This window comes from Cyprinodon tularosa, unplaced genomic scaffold (assembly GCF_016077235.1).
Source record: "Cyprinodon tularosa strain WSP-4 unplaced genomic scaffold, ASM1607723v1 ctg1228, whole genome shotgun sequence".
NCBI lineage: Eukaryota > Metazoa > Chordata > Actinopteri > Cyprinodontiformes > Cyprinodontidae > Cyprinodon > Cyprinodon tularosa.
Window position 1 is genome coordinate 67,045 of NW_024038035.1, and position 20,935 is coordinate 87,979.

Here is a 20,935-nt window from a genome sequence, read left to right on the forward strand (position 1 = left end):
AGAGTAGAAATCCTCATTCCATTGGAAAACGATCGTATTTATCTACTTAAATTACAATTAACTTAAAAAACGTCGACTAATTTCTAGATCATTTTTGCAGTGCGCATTTCTGAAATCAAATCTTGGCTTGTAGAAAGAAAAGAAGAAAATAGATCTAAAGTAGATCAGACAGCTGATCCAGACGCTGCTGCCTGCGTCCTCACTAGAACTATAGAAAGTAGATCAGACAGCTGATCCAGATGCTGCTGCCTGCGTCCTCACTAGAACTATAGAAAGTAGATCAGACAGCTGATCCAGACGCTGCTGCCTGCGTCCTCACTAGAACTATAGAAAGTAGATCAGACAGCTGATCCAGACGCTGCTGCCTGCGTCCTCACTAGAACTATAGAAAGTAGATCAGACAGCTGATCCAGACGCTGCTGCCTGCGTCCTCACTAGAACTATAGAAAGTAGATCAGACAGCTGATCCAGACGCTGCTGCCTGCATCCTCACTAGAACTATAGAAAGTAGATCAGACAGCTGATCCAGACGCTGCTGCCTGCGTCCTCACTAGAACTATAGAAAGTAGATCAGACAGCTGATCCAGACGCTGCTGCCTGCGTCCTCACTAGAACTATAGAAAGTAGATCAGACAGCTGATCCAGACGCTGCTGCCTGCGTCCTCACTAGAACTATAGAAAGTAGATCAGACAGCTGATCCAGACGCCGCTGCCTGCGTCCTCACTAGAACTATAGAAAGTAGATCAGACAGCTGATCCAGACGCTGCTGCCTGCGTCCTCACTAGAACTATAGAAAGTAGATCAGACAGCTGATCCAGACGCTGCTGCCTGCGTCCTCACTAGAACTATAGAAAGTAGATCAGACAGCTGATTCAGACGCTGCTGCCTGCGTCCTCACTAGAACTATAGAAAGTAGATCAGACAGCTGATCCAGACGCTGCTGCCTGCGTCCTCACTAGAACTATAGAAAGTAGATCAGACAGCTGATCCAGATGCTGCTGCCTGCGTCCTCACTAGAACTATAGAAAGTAGATCAGACAGCTGATCCAGATGCTGCTGCCTGCGTCCTCACTAGAACTATAGAAAGTAGATCAGACAGCTGATCCAGACGCTGCTGCCTGCGTCCTCACTAGAACTATAGAAAGTAGATCAGACAGCTGATCCAGATGCTGCTGCCTGCGTCCTCACTAGAACTATAGAAAGTAGATCAGACAGCTGATCCAGATGCTGCTGCCTGCGTCCTCACTAGAACTATAGAAAGTAGATCAGACAGCTGATCCAGACGCTGCTGCCTGCGTCCTCACTAGAACTATAGAAAGTAGATCAGACAGCTGATCCAGACGCTGCTGCCTGCGTCCTCACTAGAACTATAGAAAGTAGATCAGACAGCTGATCCAGACGCTGCTGCCTGCGTCCTCACTAGAACTATAGAAAGTAGATCAGACAGCTGATCCAGACGCTGCTGCCTGCGTCCTCACTAGAACTATAGAAAGTAGATCAGACAGCTGATCCAGATGCTGCTGCCTGCGTCCTCACTAGAACTATAGAAAGTAGATCAGACAGCTGATCCAGACGCTGCTGCCTGCGTCCTCACTAGAACTATAGAAAGTAGATCAGACAGCTGATCCAGACGCTGCTGCCTGCGTCCTCACTAGAACTATAGAAAGTAGATCAGACAGCTGATCCAGACGCTGCTGCCTGCGTCCTCACTAGAACTATAGAAAGTAGATCAGACAGCTGATCCAGACGCTGCTGCCTGCGTCCTCACTAGAACTATAGAAAGTAGATCAGACAGCTGATCCAGACGCTGCTGCCTGCGTCCTCACTAGAACTATAGAAAGTAGATCAGACAGCTGATCCAGATGCTGCTGCCTGCGTCCTCACTAGAACTATAGAAAGTAGATCAGACAGCTGATCCAGACGCTGCTGCCTGCGTCCTCACTAGAACTATAGAAAGTAGATCAGACAGCTGATCCAGACGCTGCTGCCTGCGTCCTCACTAGAACTATAGAAAGTAGATCAGACAGCTGATCCAGACGCTGCTGCCTGCGTCCTCACTAGAACTATAGAAAGTAGATCAGACAGCTGATCCAGACGCTGCTGCCTGCGTCCTCACTAGAACTATAGAAAGTAGATCAGACAGCTGATCCAGACGCTGCTGCCTGCGTCCTCACTAGAACTATAGAAAGTAGATCAGACAGCTGATCCAGACGCTGCTGCCTGCGTCCTCACTAGAACTATAGAAAGTAGATCAGACAGCTGATCCAGACGCTGCTGCCTGCGTCCTCACTAGAACTATAGAAAGTAGATCAGACAGCTGATCCAGACACTGCTGCCTGCGTCCTCACTAGAACTATAGAAAGTAGATCAGACAGCTGATCCAGACGCTGCTGCCTGCGTCCTCACTAGAACTATAGAAAGTAGATCAGACAGCTGATCCAGACGCCGCTGCCTGCGTCCTCACTAGAACTATAGAAAGTAGATCAGACAGCTGATCCAGACGCTGCTGCCTGCATCCTCACTAGAACTATAGAAAGTAGATCAGACAGCTGATCCAGATGCTGCTGCCTGCGTCCTCACTAGAACTATAGAAAGTAGATCAGACAGCTGATCCAGATGCTGCTGCCTGCGTCCTCACTAGAACTATAGAAAGCAGATCAGACAGCTGATCCAGACGCTGCTGCCTGCGTCCTCACTAGAACTATAGAAAGTAGATCAGACAGCTGATCCAGACGCTGCTGCCTGCGTCCTCACTAGAACTATAGAAAGTAGATCAGACAGCTGATCCAGACGCCGCTGCCTGCGTCCTCACTAGAACTATAGAAAGTAGATCAGACAGCTGATCCAGACGCTGCTGCCTGCGTCCTCACTAGAACTATAGAAAGTAGATCAGACAGCTGATCCAGACGCTGCTGCCTGCATCCTCACTAGAACTATAGAAAGTAGATCACATCAGCTCAGTTCTACGGTCCTTCCTCTGGCTCCTCGTATCTCAGACTTTAAAATCCTTCTGTTGGTCTAGAAATCACTGAATAGATCTGTAACAGAAGGTATTGTCGTTAGTTTCGGCCCTATGACGTTTCACACCTAAAGGTCCCCCCCCCCCTCTCTAACCGTGTCACGCAGCGCTCAGAAAACAAACGACAACACGCGTGCACATGGGTGCCGACATACGACACCGTCTGACACCCTGGCTTCTACGCTATCTTTAGCCCTGAATGGAAACGTCCAGCAGGCAGACGGAATCAAAGCTGGGTTTTCACGCAGCTGCAGACGGTTTTCTAAGGAGCTGCTTCTGTCAAAGCTGGTGAGGATGAGGAGGACAGGATGACTTCGCAGAAATCACAGCAAAAGGCTGAAACATCAGGGAAATAAACATAATAACAAACTGTGCACCTTTCCCCCCGTTCTGGTTGGCTGAAACAGCTTTTAAAGTCGTAGGGAAATCATATTTAAATGTCAAATCATTCTGGCCTAAGCATGTATAGAAATGTTCTCTTTATCAGACCAGATTGTCCCAAAATTTTGAAAATTTCTATTTAAAAAAAAAATGTCTTAAAATCAGTTTTTTTCCCGTTATCTTCTGCAGGCCAGTTAGTTCTACGTCAGCCGGAACACCTAAAATCAGCCAATCATACACGTTCTTCTCAAAATATTGTAATAAAGCCTTAGCTCCATGACTATTTAAGAGCCTTTGGCCGTAAAGCCATACGATCTTCCAGGTTACATGACCTGGCCAATGACGGTGCGTCTTCTCTCAAATGACTTAGTCGGTATCTTAAAGCTACAGTGTGTAACTTTTAGCGACATCTAGCGGTCAGACTGCAGATTGCAGCAACATGTACATCTCCCCCCCACCGCTTCTCCCCCCCAACAGTACGGTGAGCGTTACGGGACAAAATGTCTTCCACGACGTCCGCATCACCTACCTTCTCAAGTGATGAGGTTTGTTTTCATAGATAATTTTACAGATAGTATTTCATTAGTCTGTGTAGGGTATAGATTTCATGTAGACTTAAGATAATAAATATACCCGTTATTTTTTCTACATCGTTGTGACGTTTTGGCGATCTCGCAATCGCTAGTTTGTTGGCTCTGCGCTGCCGTAGCGCAAAGATGTCTGCCTCCATGGCTGCGAGACCCGCTCCTATGTAATTATAAATAACGAATTCTAAGGCAACGCAAATATTAAGGTTAAGAGGCTGAGCTCGTAGATGATGATAAATAACATAGTTATGTATAATATATTACATTTCTGACTGTATATCCCTGTAATTATTACACACTGTAGCTTTAAGAGGGGAGCCCCGCTGACAGCATTGATAGTGTCCATCGCTGAATATTGGCCTGAGGAATCATTTAAAACAACCCGTATCACAAAGTCCACAGTGTGCCTTTAACAAAGCGCAAAATGCAGTTTTCAAATTGGAAATTAAACATTAAAGTCGCAGGGAAGCGGCTGCTCCAACTGTTGCGTTTGCGAATTCTCCCAAGGGGGCGGGATTGTTGTGGCAGAAGGTTCGCAAGCCCATTTGGTTGTGTCCGGTTTGTGGGAAGCATCTTGCTAACCAGTTAGCATCTTAGTGCTAGCAGGTTCGTAATGGGAAATTCCATTGGGACCAAGTAGCACTAAATTGGTGACTTAGAAACGACGCTGTCAAGGAACGCTATGGACAGCGGAAACATGCAAGAGGAGGAGAGTTTAGTGTCGGAGGTCGTGGATGAGTCTCCTCTGTCATCCATTTTTTATTTAGAGGAGGAAAGCGGGGACGAAGATGTTGTGGAAGAGGACGCCAGGGCGGCAGAAGCTTGGTTTGGTGTAGAAGGCTTCCAGCCGTCCATGTTTGAGCCCTCGCCTCGCAACGCTGCCAGTTCTGTTAGCTCTACGCCTGCCGAAGACACAGACGTCCATCCCCGTGAACACTGGGACGCAACTCAATGGGAAAGGAAAGGATTCTGGTTTCAACCGTTGCATATATTAGCTGCGACACATGAATCAAGATACTATGACCGAAAACATTTGATTGACAGATGATCGTTGATATATGATTGGCCGAATTTAGGTGTTCAGGCTGACGTAGAACTAACTTTTGTTTTTAAAATAGAAATTTTCTACATTTTGGGACAATATGGTCTGATAAAGAGAACATTTATATCCATGTTTAAGCCAGAATGATTTGACATTTAAAGGTACACTATGCAACCGGTGTTGATTTTCCAGTGAGGCTCCCTCCAGAGGGCGAAAATAAAAGTGCACTGTCGTAAATATGCACAGCTGTTCTCCTGGTTTCTCCGTCAAGCCAGGCGCGGTTGTTTTGAGCTTAGCAGACAGGCGAACGCAACGAATGACTAACGCTGCGTTCACACCGCAGCTGGCGCGACAGAAGCAGCGAGTTTACATGCAAAGTGAATGGTTGACGCGCGTCAAGGCGCAGCAAAATATGGCAAAAGGTCCTGCGGCGCGTTTTGAGCACCAGGCGCAGCACGTCTGAGCAGCTGAAGCAGCACGTCTTGACGCCTAAATTAACTTAAAATGCAGAAATCTGCCGGCAGAATATGCAGTTTGGATTATTTAGATGAAAAACACCTACCAGCTGCCGCGGTGAACCGCTGCTGATGAAGGGATCCATACTGTCGGCGCACCGCTGGTATGTGGGGGTCTGAGCGGCTCCGACAGAAAAAATATTGAAGGCAGGATAATAATCTGAATGAACTGACTGCACTGATTACGTTTTCAGGCGTATTTTCTCACTTAAAAACATATTAAAACTACTTTATTCCCACTGATCACAGCAAATATAGCTGCAAGGCAGAGAAAGGATAGTGAAGCTCCGCCCAACGCGCGTCAGACACACTTTTGCACCGCGCAGCCAGAGCAGCAAAGCTGCTTCAGCCGCGCGTCAGAACTAACTGGTTCAAGCAGCAAAAATGAAGCAGCAGACGCGATTTTGCTGCTTTTGCTGCGTGAACGTAGCATAACTGCACAAAGATTGCCACTGTGCTAGCAACGAGAATGCTTTTAACTGGGGGGTGTAGCAGTTCTCGTCGTAAAGCAAGACTGACTCTCGCGAGACTTCTGAGCCTGTGGGTGCGGGTCGGTGCTCCTGCAGTTGCAAGTGCGGTATTTCCCCCACAGACCACCAGGGCGGCCGAGAAAACCTTTGTTAAACCTGAAATGACTCATTTAGTCATCCATAACGTTATGGAACACATTAATTAACTGAAAAATGTTGCATAGTGTGCCTTTAAATATGACTTCCCTTTGACTTTAAAAAACTAGATTGTCTGTTTCTGTACCGTCAGGATAAGCTGCATCATCCCATGAATTGTGATTCATATTTTTTGGACCTTCCTTCAAATTCACACCATTATTAACCTGTGTAACTAGTTCCCATCACCACCATCAGTAAGGCCAAGCTTAAAATAGGTAGAAAAGCAGAAAATGGCCTCGCCACGGCAGGAAATTAATTCTGGTTCTTTGTCAAATCAGACATAATGAGTATTTTAAACCAACTTTAATTGGCAAAACCACAGAGACTATGGAGTCCATTGACAAGGACCTGTGACCTGAGAAACCCCACCCTGCTATGCAGAGACCATTTTCTCATCAAAAGAGTTGTGCTACATAAAAAGAAATGATCCCAACCATCATGGGCATGGAAAAATCGACCAGCTCCTATTCTCCACATAATTTTCTGAAAAATCCGTAGGTTCTCCTTTAAAACCAACTACCAGTTTTAGTCCGTGAGGCAGACACCCTGTCTACTTTTAAGGCTAGGCTTAAAACTTTCCTTTTTGATAAAGCTTCTAGTTAGAGTGGCTCAGGTTATCCTGAGCTATCTCTATAGTTCTGCTGCTATAGGCTTAGACTGCTGGAGGACATAGGGACCCCTTTTTCATCATTCTGCTTCATTCTATCTCTATTCTCCCACTCTGCAGAATCTGTTAGTTCAATCTCTAAAGTCCTTTCCACACCTGTTATGGTTTGTTTTGTGTAAGTTGTGAGCACACTGAAACATGCTAGCACACGTCGACGTACAACGAGTAAGTCTCGCTGTATACATTTTTTTTTTTAAACTTCTCACGACTAAAGTTTCCGTGGAACTTTAATTCTTTGGAGGGCAGTAAAACTCTGCCCCTCCAAACATTTTTTATTATTTGTAATTAAAAATATATATTTTTATTAGCTTTAGCGTATATAAGTTTAGCCAAATAAGAACTACTATTGCTAAAGCTAATGCCTTTTTTTCAAAAAGCACCTAGCACAAAATCTAGCGACTTTATTTCTGTGTTAATGGATAGTTTGACTACATACAAGCACCGATCTCTGTCCTCTTGAGCGAGACGACCATCAGCCTCTCCCTCTCTCTGTTGTCTTGCAGAGCAGGGTGCCTGTAGCCTCGTCAGACCATCCTGATCTCGCGAGCTTTCAAGGTTTTCCTCGCAGATCAGTCTGGAGACTCTCCGTTAAAGAAAATTTGGAGCCGTTCACCAAACGAACGTCCAATCAGCGTTGGCTTTGAGGCGGGTTGAGGTGTGACGCAACGAGAAGCGCAACAGTTCAGTCTAAAGAACATGGCGGCTTCAGCCGATGAAACTAGCGTTAGCGTGGCTATCGAGCAAGTTTTATGGGAATTACAGAGTATTTCTTCACTGAAAGAAGAGCAAAACACTGCTCTGGAGGCTTTTCTCAGAGGAAAAGATGTTTTGCTCTTCTCCCGACTGGTTTCAGCAAGAGTTTGATCTATCAATTGGCTCCTCTTCGTCGTCGCTCTGTTAGTGCGTCATATGCTTCGTTGATCTGATTGGTTTATTTGGCCCGTCTATCACCAACATAGGCCAATCAGCTAACCAGTATTTTCGCCCCTTCCCAAAATTACTTCAACGGAAGGTTTCCAGATGGATATGCGGAGCAAATCCATCTGGCGGAGTCAGGTTAGGCTGCCTGTGCTGCAGCAGAGAGTAGATCTTTCCAATTTGAATCAGATGGCAAAGAAAGTGTGCAGAGCTGCAGCTAATTCCGCCCTAGACTGCAAAATTGAATTTATAAAGATAATTTTTTAGTCTCTGTGTGTCTCGGTAGTCTTTGAGCATGCTGAAAATTTCCCGCCTTCTGCGTAACTTATCCAGAACTTCTCTCCAACATATCAGCATATCTGACGTGTTCCAGACGTTCTCTGAACGTGTTTCTAACTTCCAGCTACTGTATAATGGCGTATTGGCAGCGTTTTGGTATAAAGGGGGTTCACAGGAGGAAACCGTCAGTTCTCCTCCAGACTTCATCCCCATCATAGGGTGAGCCAGAAGGGGAGTGATGGATCCTCCCTGCGTTCACGCCCACCACCAACACACTTCCTAGCAGACATGACGCTCAGTCTGCTGACACCAGAAACCTCCTTTCTTTATTTTTGCTGTGCGTTAATATGAAGTTAGGCTGTTGTCGGAAGTTGCAAGTAACCATCTCTGCCTCTTCTACTGTGCATTTAGGTTCACTGCAACATCCAATAATTAATGTTTAGGATTATGCAATGTAATTTAATGAGAAAAGTAGCAATATTTTAAATGTGATTGTTAAACGGAGCAGCGATCCAAATCTAATTGTAGAACGACGAGTAAAACAATAATTCAAAACTATATTTCCAAAGTGCATTAAAAAAAATGACTTACAGTCACTAACTCCATTTAATCCAGTCCAATAAAACCGCCCCCCCCCCCCCCCCCGATCACTTCCTGCATTCATTGCACTTAGCTAATTGGCAGCCGCTGTGAAATTCACCAAAGGGGAATTAAACAGTAACTCTTCATAAGACCACAGCCTGTGATCAACCAAACTGCCGCTTTCAGTTTGCCTTGGAAAACATGACAACAAGCAAGTATTGCTGAATAACGAGGTCAGCGAAGCAGCTTTCCATGAGAGCAAAGTGTTGAGCGGCATAAGCTGCAGAGCTATAATTATTGCAGGAGATGGGATCTGATCTGCCCGCATGTACAGAGAGAGATTATGGAGGGTTTGCAACCTGAGAGACGACAGGCTGGGTAATAACGCGGCCACACGGCCACACGCAGGACCGGCGCTCAAACGCTCGCCTGCTACAGACTCACAGGGTTCAGGCTCCTTCACACGGCAAAAACAACCTAGAAATGACCAAAAATATCTCAAATGAAGTCCATTTACCCTTAATTGGATCAAGTTAATAAGATGATTCACCAATTAATTAGATTTTCTACTCTTAAAATAAGATAATTGGATATTATGCACTTGAATTAAGACAATGCGATGGTTTTTCCTATTTTAATCGGAGCGTTAGCATAAAGCTGTGGATAAAATCATCTGCTAAATGCATAAACATGATTGTCTTGTTCCATTTGTAAAGTGTCTCACTAACTTTAATTTATTAAAAAAATGCATTTATTGTCAGCAAAAATTACTTTTTTAGATTTCAACTTTTGCAGGGGGGGGCTATGGGAGCCATATTGTTGCAAAATTCTCTACAGGTTTCTGGAGAGGTGTGTGTCTGTATCTCCATTTGTGTGCAGGGGGGATTTGAACATGTGTAAATAAATCTGGAAATGTGTAAAAGTAATTGTGTGATTAATATGTACTAATATTAGCTTCTAATGGAAACATCGTTTGTAGCAGAGAGAAGCTGGTAATTTCTCCGGGTTCGATTGTTGACGTTCTCTCCACCAGCTGCAGCTTTCTTCCAAAAAGCATCGATGCTCCGCTGTAATTTCTCTGAGCTGCTGCTGTTTGGCATCAGCAGGACAGTTTGTACCAAAGTGAGGACATTCAGCTGGCTTCCTTTCTGCTGACGGACAGGTTTAGGAGTGAAGCGCTAATGGTTAGCGTTAGTTATGCACTGGTAATGGTTAGGTCTGGGTAAAGACAGAGAAAGGACTGACTACATAAATCAAGGAGAGAATGTGGGAATGTCTCCAGGCGTCGCTCTGTGATTCACTGGCGCCTGTATAGGGTGTGTCTGCCCCCCCGGCCCCCCCCCCCCATGACCATGTGAAACACCCCCTCCCCCCCATCAGCCTGGGAGAATAAGAGGGATGGGGAATATATTAATACACATTCTTTTTCTACTTGCTCTACGGTTTGAAGCGTTAGCTTGCTTAAAGATGCTGTAATTAGAGTCGTCACTAAAGGCTGCAGAAGATATATTTACTGACTGAGGTCTGTTGGTGAGGAAGTCTAGCAGCCAATAGCAGAGGGGTGTATTGAAGCCCAGCTGTTCCAGTTTGCCCATCAGATGCTGTGGGATGATGGTGCTGAAAGCTGAACTGAAGTCCAGGAACAGCATCCATCGTGGGTGTTCTTCTCCTCCAGGTGAGCCAGGCTCAGGTGGAGAGCAGCAGAGATGGCGTCCTCAGTGGAGCGGTTCCGTCAGTAGGCGAACTGGAACGGGTGGAATGTTGGCGGCAGACTGGAGAAGATGGGTTCGTGATCATTCGAATGCCTTTCCACATATTCATCAATATTTAATAAGTTGTCATATGTTGCTGCAGCCTTGAAGATGTTCCAGTCAGAGCATTCAAAACATGGAGTGTTTCCATGGCACCCTCAGACCACACTCTGACCTCTTTAACTGTCGGTTTAGTCCTGATCAGCTGGGATTAGCATGACAGGTAGGTGATCTGATGACCCGAGGTGGAGGCGGGGGGGCTGCTCTGAATGCATCTTTGATGTCAGAGTAAACCAGGTCTAAAATGTTTTCACCCCGAGTTGCAAAGTCCACATGTTGGTAGAAATGAGGGAGAACAGTCTTCCAGTAGTCCACTAATCTTTAACAGTAGCTATTGCTACTGTTGGGGTTAGTATTAGTGATCAGTTTATGTTAGCTAATGCTATTAGCTAATCTTTAACAATAGTTATTGTTGATGTTGGTTAGCATTAGAAATCCATTACTGTTTTCTAATTTTAAAGCTATTAGCTATAACAATAGTTATTGCTAATAATGGGGTTAGTATTAGGTGATCAGTTAATGTTTGCTAACGCTAATAGCTAATCTTTAACAATTGTTATTGCTAATAATGGGGTTAGTATTAGTGATCAGTTAATGTTTGCTAATGTTAATGATAGATCTTCAACACGCTCAAAGGTTACCTGTGGAGTACCACAGGGATCAGTGCTAGGACCAATTCTCTTTACTTTATACATGCTCCCAATTGGTAGAATTATTAGACAGCATGGGATTAATTTCCACTGTTATGCTGATGATACCCAGCTATATCTGTCTATAAATCCAGATGAAGCTAACCCATTACATAGATTACAGGCATGTCTTGAAGACATAAAAACCTGGATGACTCTTAACTTTCTGCTTCTGAATGCAGATAAAACAGAAGTTATAGTCTTTGGACCAGAGTCTCTGAAAAAGAAACTGATTAGCCAGTCACTTCATTTGGATGGGATTAAACTGATTTCAGATAATAAAGTAAAAAATCTTGGTGTTATTTTTGATCAGGACCTTTCATTTAAATCCCAGATCAAAGAGGTTTCTAGAATTTCCTTCTTTCATCTGAGGAACATTGCAAAAATTAGAAATATCCTGTCCAGGGGTGATGCTGAGAAACTAGTCCATGCATTTGTTACTTCAAGGCTGGACTATTGTAATTCTTTACTATCAGGAAGTCCACAAACTGTAGTTAAAAGCCTTCAGCTGATCCAAAATGCTGCAGCCAGAGTTCTGATGAAAATTAAAAAGAGAGATCATATCTCTCCTATCCTGGCTTCTCTTCATTGGCTTCCTGTTAAATCAAGAATAGAATTTAAAATCCTCCTTCTCACATATAAAGCCTTAAATGGCCAAGCTCCATCTGATATCAGAAATCTGATTGTTCCTTATGTTCCTAACAGAGCACTTCGCTCTCAATCTGCAGGTTTACTAGTGGTTCCTAGAATTTCTAAAAGTAGAAAGGGAGGCAGATCTTTTAGTTCTCAGGCTCCTCTCCTGTGGAACCAACTACCAGTTTTAGTCCGTGAGGCAGACACCCTGTCTACTTTTAAGGCTAGGCTTAAAACTTTCCTTTTTGATAAAGCTTATAGTTAGGGTGGCTCAGGTTATCCTGAGCTATCTCTATAGTTCTGCTGCTATAGGCTTAGACTTTTGGAGGACATAGGGACCCCCATTTCATCATTCTGCTTCATTCTCTCTCTGTTCTCCTATTCTGCAGAATCTGTTAGTTCAATCTCTAACCTTCTGCTCTCTCTGCTTTTCCTCAGAGTAGCTTTGCCTCGTCTGTTCCTGTTTGGCTGTGACTCCATCCTGGAAAGAAACATCAGCTGTGCTGCTTCCATCAACACCCTTGTTTCTAGATGTTGGAGATCGGCCTGTTTTCCAGTGTGGTCCTGTTTCTCTGACCGTGACTGAGTGGATGTGCTCTCTTCGTCCTCTGGCATGGGAGCTGGCTCGGAGCTCGTCTGCCTGGCTGTGTGTTTCCTGGACGGGGCCGCCTTTTACAGCTGCTTTTTGTATCTCTGATTCTGTCTCCTTGAACCCCAGTCGGCCTCGGCAGATGGCCGCTCACACTGAGCCTGGTTCTGCTGGAGGTTTCTTCCTGTTAAAAGGGAGTTTTTCCTCTCCACTGTCGCTACAAGCATGCTTAGTGTGGGGGATTGTATTTGAGTCAATGAGTCAATGCAATCAACTGGTTTTCCTTAGATAGAAAACTTTGTATCAATTTGACTGGATGATCTGGTTGAACTGTAAAGTGCCTTGAGATGACATGTGTTGTGAATTTGGCGCTATATAAATAAACTGAATTGAATTGAATTAATGCTATTAGCTAATCTTTAACAATTGTTATTGCTAATAATGGGGTTAGTATTAGTGATCAGTTAATGTTTCCTAATGCTAATGCTGTTGTGGCCATTTATGCTAAATTCTTGTAATTTGTTATTTCTACAAATTTATTTTTTGTCTTTTGGTATATAGAATATATTTAAGTTAATTTAGGACCAAAATGTGTTATTTATTTTTTACATTTGGAGTAGTTTGGAGTAAGTTCTTAATTGTTTGTCCCTCCCATTAATTTGAGTGATTAGGAGCACACCAGGTGTTGGAGGATGTTTGGTAAAATGTCTAGTGTGGATGGGAGGTTTTGAAAAATGATTTTTTGACCACTTTTTTGGAAGTTTAAAAACATTACATTTCGTTTCTACTAAGTTCCAAGACACTTGAAGTATTTTTTCTTTTTTTTTATATATTTTTCATTCTTGCCTTTTAAGCCAAGCTGGAAGTGTGTACAAAAACAAAACCACCTGTTACCACCCACGGCCTTCATTGGAAACTTTGGTACTTTATTTTTGTTGGAACAGAAGGCCGCGACATTTAAGTCAAAAAATCATTTATTTTTGGTTTTTTGGACCTGCTTGGAAAGTTTGGATTTTGGAAAAGCTTGGAAGATCGGATGATCAGACTTGGATGACTGAAACTTCATGGAAAGAACTTGGAGAAGACCTGCAAAGTTTGTGAGTAAATGCCATACTTTGTTGGAAAGAGCAAAGACGCTGAACTGAAAGTGAAAAGTTTGTCTTGGAAAATTTTCTTTTGGATCTGGAGAAACGAAATTTGTGTTTTAGATGGAAGAAGATGAAGGTCTTCAAAAAGAAAAAGAACTCTTTAATTTAATTAAAAGGCGTAGAGCCAAACTTGGCGTGCTGACAAGAAAGAGAAATGACATTCATGCTTTAATTGATGCTGGAGAATCAAAATCCTCCATAGATGAGCATATGATAACCTTTAATAATTATTTAGCGGAGTTTATGGACTTGCAATCTTCAGTTCAAAGACTGCTTAATGATGATGAAAAAGAAACCGATCACGGTGATTGGTACGAACCAAAGCTGATCAGTTTAAAAGAGTTTTTGGATGAAATCGAAAAATGGATGGATGGCGATCCAGATGCACAGAAGAATGAAGTATGTTCAATGTTTGATGTTGAATTAAAGGCAGCATCTAATGACAGCGACATTGAGCCAGATGACAGCATCTCACAGACTGCGCAAACGATCGGCAAAGACTCTGAAAGGCTTTCTGGGTCCGCAGCTAAACCAGTCATGAAGAAAACCAGCACGGCGTCAAGTAAAGTGAGTAAAAGTAGTGCGCAGAGTAAGAGTTCCCGTGCGGCTTCAGTGGCGCTGATGGAAGCTGAAGTGGAAAGAGCCGCTCTGAAAGCAGAGGTGGATGCGCTGCAAGAAAAACATGCGATCGAGTTGGAAGAACTTCAGATAAAAGCAAGAAAAGAAGCATTGGCCTTAAAAACCAAGCTGGTGAAGGCAGATGCAAAGATGAAAATCTTCAACAGTATGAAAGATCAGAAAAGTCATGTTTCCAGCGCTGGTGTCGCCAATACAGCAGTTTCTGCGACATCTACTGAGTTCATACCTGCTGCTACAGCTCAAAAGGCTCAAAGAACACAGAAAAGATTGTCTACTCTTGCATCTTTGCCAATGCCCCAGGAGTCGCCTTTTAATGAAACTTTAAAAGTGAAACCAGAAGGGGAAAGCCCCAGACAAATATCTTCTCAGACTGATAGTAGTGCATTAACAGAGATTATGAAGAAGCAAAATGAAATCACTGAGATGCTTGTTAAACAGCAAAGACTGTCACTTCTGCCATCTGTAGAAATCCCTGTTTTTAGTGGAGATCCTTTGCATTTTAGGTCCTTTCTTAAGGCATTTGAGCAAGGAATAGAAACTAAGACGGATAACATGCAAGACAGGCTGTATTACTTAGAACAGTTTACCACAGGCCAGCCTAGAGCCCTAGTGAGAAGTTGTATGCACATGAGTCCACAAACTGCTTACTTGGAAGCAAAAAGACAGCTTGAGTGGAACTTTGGTAACAGAGCAAAAATAACATCTGCATTTATAGATAAAGCTCTGAATTGGTCGGTTTTAAAATCTGATGATGCTGCAGCTTTAAGAGCTTATACATTCTTTTTAAGAGGTTGTTTCAACACAATGGATGAAGCTGGGTTTATTGATGAGCTTGAAAACTCAACCAATATGAGAATTCTTGTTTCAAAGTTGCCCTTTAGACTTCGTGAAAAATGGCGACTAATTGTGGTTGACATAGCAGAAAAGTATGATCGCAGAGCAAAGTTTAAAGATCTTCTTGATTTTTTAGAAAAACAAACAAAAGCTGCATTAGATCCTGTTTTTGGAGAAGGTCAAACTGCAAAAGAAAAGATGGCTTTAAAACCATCAAAACTTCCTTTTAAAACTAAAAGCAGTAGTTTTGCCACTTCTGTTGATGTAGTGTCTACAGAACAGAAACAGGTTCAGCTTAACCATGAGGTTACAAAGGTAGCTCAAGCTCAGTGCTTATTTTGTGATAGAAATCATTGCATGGAAAAATGTGACTCATTCAAGCAGAAAACCAACAAGGAAAAGGTGGAATTCCTTAAAAGTAAAGGTTTATGCTTTGGCTGCTTACAGAAGGGGCACATGAGCAAGAACTGTTCACAACGTCTAACATGCCTCACCTGCAATAAAAGTCACCCTACTGTTCTGCATATTGAACCAACAGAGAAACGGTATCAAGCAGTTAAGGCTGAGAGTAAAGGGTCACCAGTCTCAAATGCTCTAGTATCTTTGAATGTTGGTAGTTACACTGGGGCCGGGTCTAGTGAGTGTGTTCTGTCAGTCGTCCCAGTAAAAGTAAAGTTGGAAAAAGGGACAAAGATTGTGGAGACTTATGCTTTTCTAGATCCAGGCAGCTCTGCAACTTTTTGTACAGAGGCTTTGATGATGCAGTTAAATGCACCTGGAAAAAAGGTTGAAATCATGCTAAAAACCATGGGCCAGGAAAAACCTGTAAGTAGCTATAAAGTATCTGGTTTGGAAGTAGCTGCTTTAAAAGAAAATGAGTACTTGAAGTTGCCTGATGTTTATACACAACAGTCCATTCCTGTGACTAAAGAAAACATCCCAAAAGAGGAAGACTTAAGAAAATGGTCTTATCTAAAAGTTGTTGAATTAACACCAATAGATGCTGGCATTGGGCTGCTCATTGGTGTAAATTCCCCCAAAGCTTTGGAACCTTGGAAAATAGTTAACAGTAGAGGTAGTGGGCCTTATGCTGTGCTGACACGCCTTGGCTGGGTTGTTAATGGTCCACTCAATCAGGGTAGTGAAGAAAATGGACGTGTTGCAGGTTCTATCCAGGTGAATCGTATCTCTATAAGCAGTTTGGAAGAAATGCTGGTCAATCAGTATAACCAAGATTTTGTAGAGCACAAGTGTAATGAGCTTATTGAAATGTCTGTAGAAGACAAAGAGTTCATAGACATCATGTCAAAGTCAGCAATGCTAAAAGATGGTCATTATCACTTGAAGTTACCTTTTCGTAATCCTGAAGTAAAAATGCCCAATAACAAACAGGTGGCCCAGCAGAGGGCGCAATGTCTGTTAAAACGGTTTCAGAAGGATAAGTTATTCTTTAAAGAGTACAAAGAATTTATGCATAATGTTGATGTGGAAGGCCATTCAGAAATCATACCACAAGATCAAATCGAACATGAGGAAGGAAAGGTGTGGTACGTACCTCATCATGGTGTCTACCACCCCCGTAAGAAAACACTGCGGGTTGTTTATGATTGTTCTGCAATGTTTGCTGGAACATCACTGAACAAAGAGCTGTTACAGGGACCAGATTTGACTAGCACCCTGTTAGGTGTGCTCATTCGTATTCGGGAAGGTCCAATAGCCCTTATGACAGACATTAAAGGGATGTTCCACCAGGTCAGAGTTGCTCAGGAACATGTAAATTACCTGCGTTTTCTTTGGTGGCCCCATGGTGACATCACAAAAGAGCTTGTTGAGCACAGAATGTTGGTCCATGTTTTTGGTGCAGTCTCTTCACCTAGTTGTGCCACATATGCACTTTTAAAGACTGCTGATGATAACCAACATCTGTACCCAGAAGAGGTTATTAATACAATCAGACACAGCTTCTATGTAGATGACTGTCTTAGGTCTGTTCAGACTGTTGAGCAGGCTATTTCTCTTTATCAGCAACTCACTGAGGTGTGTGCCAAGGGGGGATTTAGACTCAATAAATGGGTGTGTAGCGAGCGTTCTGTCCTCTTGCAGATCCCTGAGGAAAACAGAGCAACAGGTGTCAGGATGCTAGATCTTAACCAGGATCAGCTTCCCACTGAAAGAGCCTTGGGGGTGCAATGGGATGTTGACATGGATGTTTTCACCTTTAGCATTGCAAACAAGCACAAACCACTAACAAGACGTGGTATTTTGTCCATTGTCAGCTCTATTTATGACCCTTTAGGTTTCTTAGCTCCAGTTGTTCTCCCTGCTAAACAGATTCTTCAACATTTGTGCAAACTCAAGTTTGGTTGGGATGAGACAGTTCCATTAGAAATGGCACAAGTTTGGTGCCAATGGGTCAAAGACATAGTTCTTCTTGATAGCTTTAGTGTCAGAAGATGCATTACACCTAAAGGATTTGGGGAAATAGAAAGTGCACAACTGCATCACTTTTGTGATGCCAGTGAAACTGGATTTGGTGCTGTGTCTTATCTTAGGCTATCTAATAGCAAACAGGAAGTGTGTGTTTCCTTTGTTATTGGTAAAGCAAGGGTAGCACCATTAAAGCAAATCACTATACCACGACTTGAACTTGCTGCTGCAGTTTTAGCTGTGCGACTGGACAAAATGCTGTCAGTTCAACTTGGGCTCAATCTGAGTGAATCAGTCTTCTGGTCTGACAGCACAACCGTCCTGCAGTACATTGCAAACACAACGACACGGTTCAAAACATATGTAGCTAATAGAGTGTCCATCATTCGTGAGCTTACAAAAGTTATTCAGTGGAGATACATCAGCTCAAAGTTGAATCCAGCTGATGCAGCCTCTAGAGGCATGAAGGTTGGCTCTTTTTTAAAGTCTTCCAACTGGATCAGTGGGCCAGAATTCCTCACAAAATCTGAGATCCAATGGCCAGCAGTGGTTAAAGAATTACCTGTCCATTTGGAAGCTGATCCAGAGGTTAAAGATCCAATCTTGACATGTGCAGCTGTGCTGGAAGAAGTGTGTCCAATCACCAAGCTTTTGATGTACTTTTCTAGTTGGACAAAGCTAAAAAGATGTGTAGCATGGATCCTGAAACTAAAAGAAATGCTACGAAAAAAGTTGCTAATTGCACACTGTGGAAATCAAATGTGTGATAAAGAGGGCAATAAATCAGATCAGCTCACAACTGATGATCTGTCCAAGGCTGAGGAAGCCATAGTGGGCATTGTGCAGCGAAAACATTATGGTAATGAAATGGATGCCCTAAGCTCTGGTGCAGTGAAGAAGTCAAGTAGTCTGTACAAGCTTGATCCTGTTGTTATTGATGGTGTGTTGAGAGTGGGTGGCAGACTGAGCAAAGCAGCATTACCTGAAGAAACAAAACATCCTGCAATACTGCCTAAAGGAAACCATGTTTCAAAGCTCATTCTTCAACATATTCATGAAAAGGTTGGACACGGAGGAAGAAATCACATGCTTTCTGCCCTTCGACGACAGTACTGGATCCCTCATGCTAATTCATTAGCCAGAAAGATCATCAGAAACTGTATGGTGTGTCGAAAACAACGACAGAAGCCAGGTGAGCAAAAGATGTCAGAGCTTCCTATTGACAGAATCTCAACTGATCTTCCACCATTTACCTATGTTGGTGCTGATTACTTTGGACCAATAGAAGTGAAGAGAGGAAGAACTATTGTAAAGAGATATGGAGTTCTCTTCACATGCCTAACCTGTCGTGCAGTTCACCTTGAGGTGGCACATTCTCTCAACACAGATTCCTGTATAAACGCCATCAGGAGATTCATTTGCCGCCGAGGACAAGTCAAGGAAATCCGGTCGGACAACGGAACCAACTTCGTCAGCTCAAATCGTGAGTTAAAGCAAGCCATGTTAGAGCTAAAGCAAAGCAAAATTCAAAAATGCTTAGCACAAGATGGAATAAAGTGGACTTTCAACCCTCCTTATGGAGCCCATCATGGTGGTGTATGGGAGCGCCTGGTGCAGGAAATAAAAAAGGTACTGCACTCCATCACAAACCAGCAAGTACTAGATGATGAAAGTTTACACACAGTTTTATGTGAAGTGGAGGGTATATTAAATGATCGCCCGATTACACCTTCTTCTGAAGATCCCAATGATTTGGAGGCTCTTACTCCAAATCATTTGCTCCAGTTAAAAGGAAAGCCTGTGCTGCCGCCAGGTTTGTTCAAAAAGGAGGACCTTTACATGCGAAGACGTTGGAGGCAAGTCCAATACATTGTGGACCTGTTCTGGAAACGGTGGGTGAAAGAATATCTTCTTATGTTGCAAGAACGACGGAAATGGAACAAGACTCGCAGGAACTTTGCCATTGATGATGTAGTGCTTGTTGTTGATGAGACTGCACCAAGAAATTCTTGGCCTATTGGACGCATTACAGAAACCATGGCAGATGCAAATGGATTGGTTCGACGTGTTCGAGTCAAGACGAGAACAAATGAGCTGGAAAAGCCAATCAACAAAATATGTCTCCTGTTGGAGGCTGTGTAGAGACAAGGAAAAATGTTTGTCTCCAACTGAGCTAAGTTCTGGAACCTCTGGCTCTACATTTACACTGATACTCATTTACTGACATGCTAAACATTTCATTCTGCTACATTTACTTTTTACACACACACAGACCTTGCACATGAAGAAACGAAGAACTTGGAAATCATGGAACACTGACTGTTTTTGCCTTTTTTATTTTCTAAAAGGACATATGTACTCAAAAAAAAAAAAAAAATTGTATAATATTGACTACTGCATAAGTTAATGTTTAAATGAAGTATTTTTGTTAACAGAAAAATATTGAAAAGTTATGTCTAATGTTATTCATTTTCTATTTTTAATGGCCACTTAAACAAATGTTGGTTATAATTCTTTGACATGAATTAGGGGCCGGGATGTTGTGGCCATTTATGCTAAATTCTTGTAATTTGTTATTTCTACAAATTTATTTTTTGTCTTTTGGTATATAGAATATATTTAAGTTAATTTAGGACCAAAATGTGTTATTTATTTTTTACATTTGGAGTAGTTTGGAGTAAGTTCTTAATTGTTTGTCCCTCCCATTAATTTGAGTGATTAGGAGCACACCAGGTGTTGGAGGATGTTTGGTAAAATGTCTAGTGTGGATGGGAGGTTTTGAAAAATGATTTTTTGACCACTTTTTTGGAAGTTTAAAAACATTACATTTCGTTTCTACTAAGTTCCAAGACACTTGAAGTATTTTTTCTTTTTTTTTATATATTTTTTATTCTTGCCTTTTAAGCCAAGCTGGAAGTGTGTACAAAAACAAAACCACCTGTTACCACCCACGGCCTTCATTGGAAACTTTGGTACTTTATTTTTGTTGGAACAGAAGGCCGCGACAAATGCTATTAGCTAATCTTTAACAATAGCTATTGCTGATGTTGGTTAGCATTAGCAATCAGCTACTGTTTGTTAATGCTAAAGCTATTAGCTAATATTTAACAATAGTTATTGCTAATAATGGGGTTAGTATTAGGTGATCAGTTAACGTTCGCTAATACTAACCTTTATAAGTAGCTATTGCTAATGTTGGTTAGCATTAGCAGTGCTGACAAAGAGGCGGCGGCTCAGAAAGAATGTGGAGATTACCGCTTTTCTTCTGACCAGGTAGGTTAGATTTTTGCTAATGCTAAATATTAGCGTTAACAGACCTGGCAATCGGTTGGCAAAGAGCACAGAAGGAGAACGGGTGAACAAAAGTTAACATGACTACAGGTTTACCTAAAGCTAATCCTGGGAATTAGAGATGCACTAATCCAGGTTTGTCCTGATCCAATCTGATGCCGATTCCTGGGCTGACTGTATCGGCGAATAATGATGCTTCTGTTGATGCAATGCCA

At 42.6% G+C, this 20,935-nt stretch overlaps 2 protein-coding genes across 2 annotated transcripts in view; one reads left to right on the forward strand and one right to left on the reverse strand.

Moving 5' to 3' along the window:
• Nucleotides 1–20,935, reverse strand: part of ache (acetylcholinesterase) — a 47,047-nt gene that overhangs the window by 23,239 nt on the left and 2,873 nt on the right. The window lies entirely within an intron of this gene.
• On the forward strand, nucleotides 17,143–18,912 carry LOC119777353 (the record flags this gene model as incomplete). Its single annotated transcript, XM_038276201.1, has 2 exons — nucleotides 17,143–18,039; nucleotides 18,784–18,912. Coding segments are annotated over exons 1-2 (964 nt in total), but the record flags the coding sequence as incomplete, so codon positions are not given.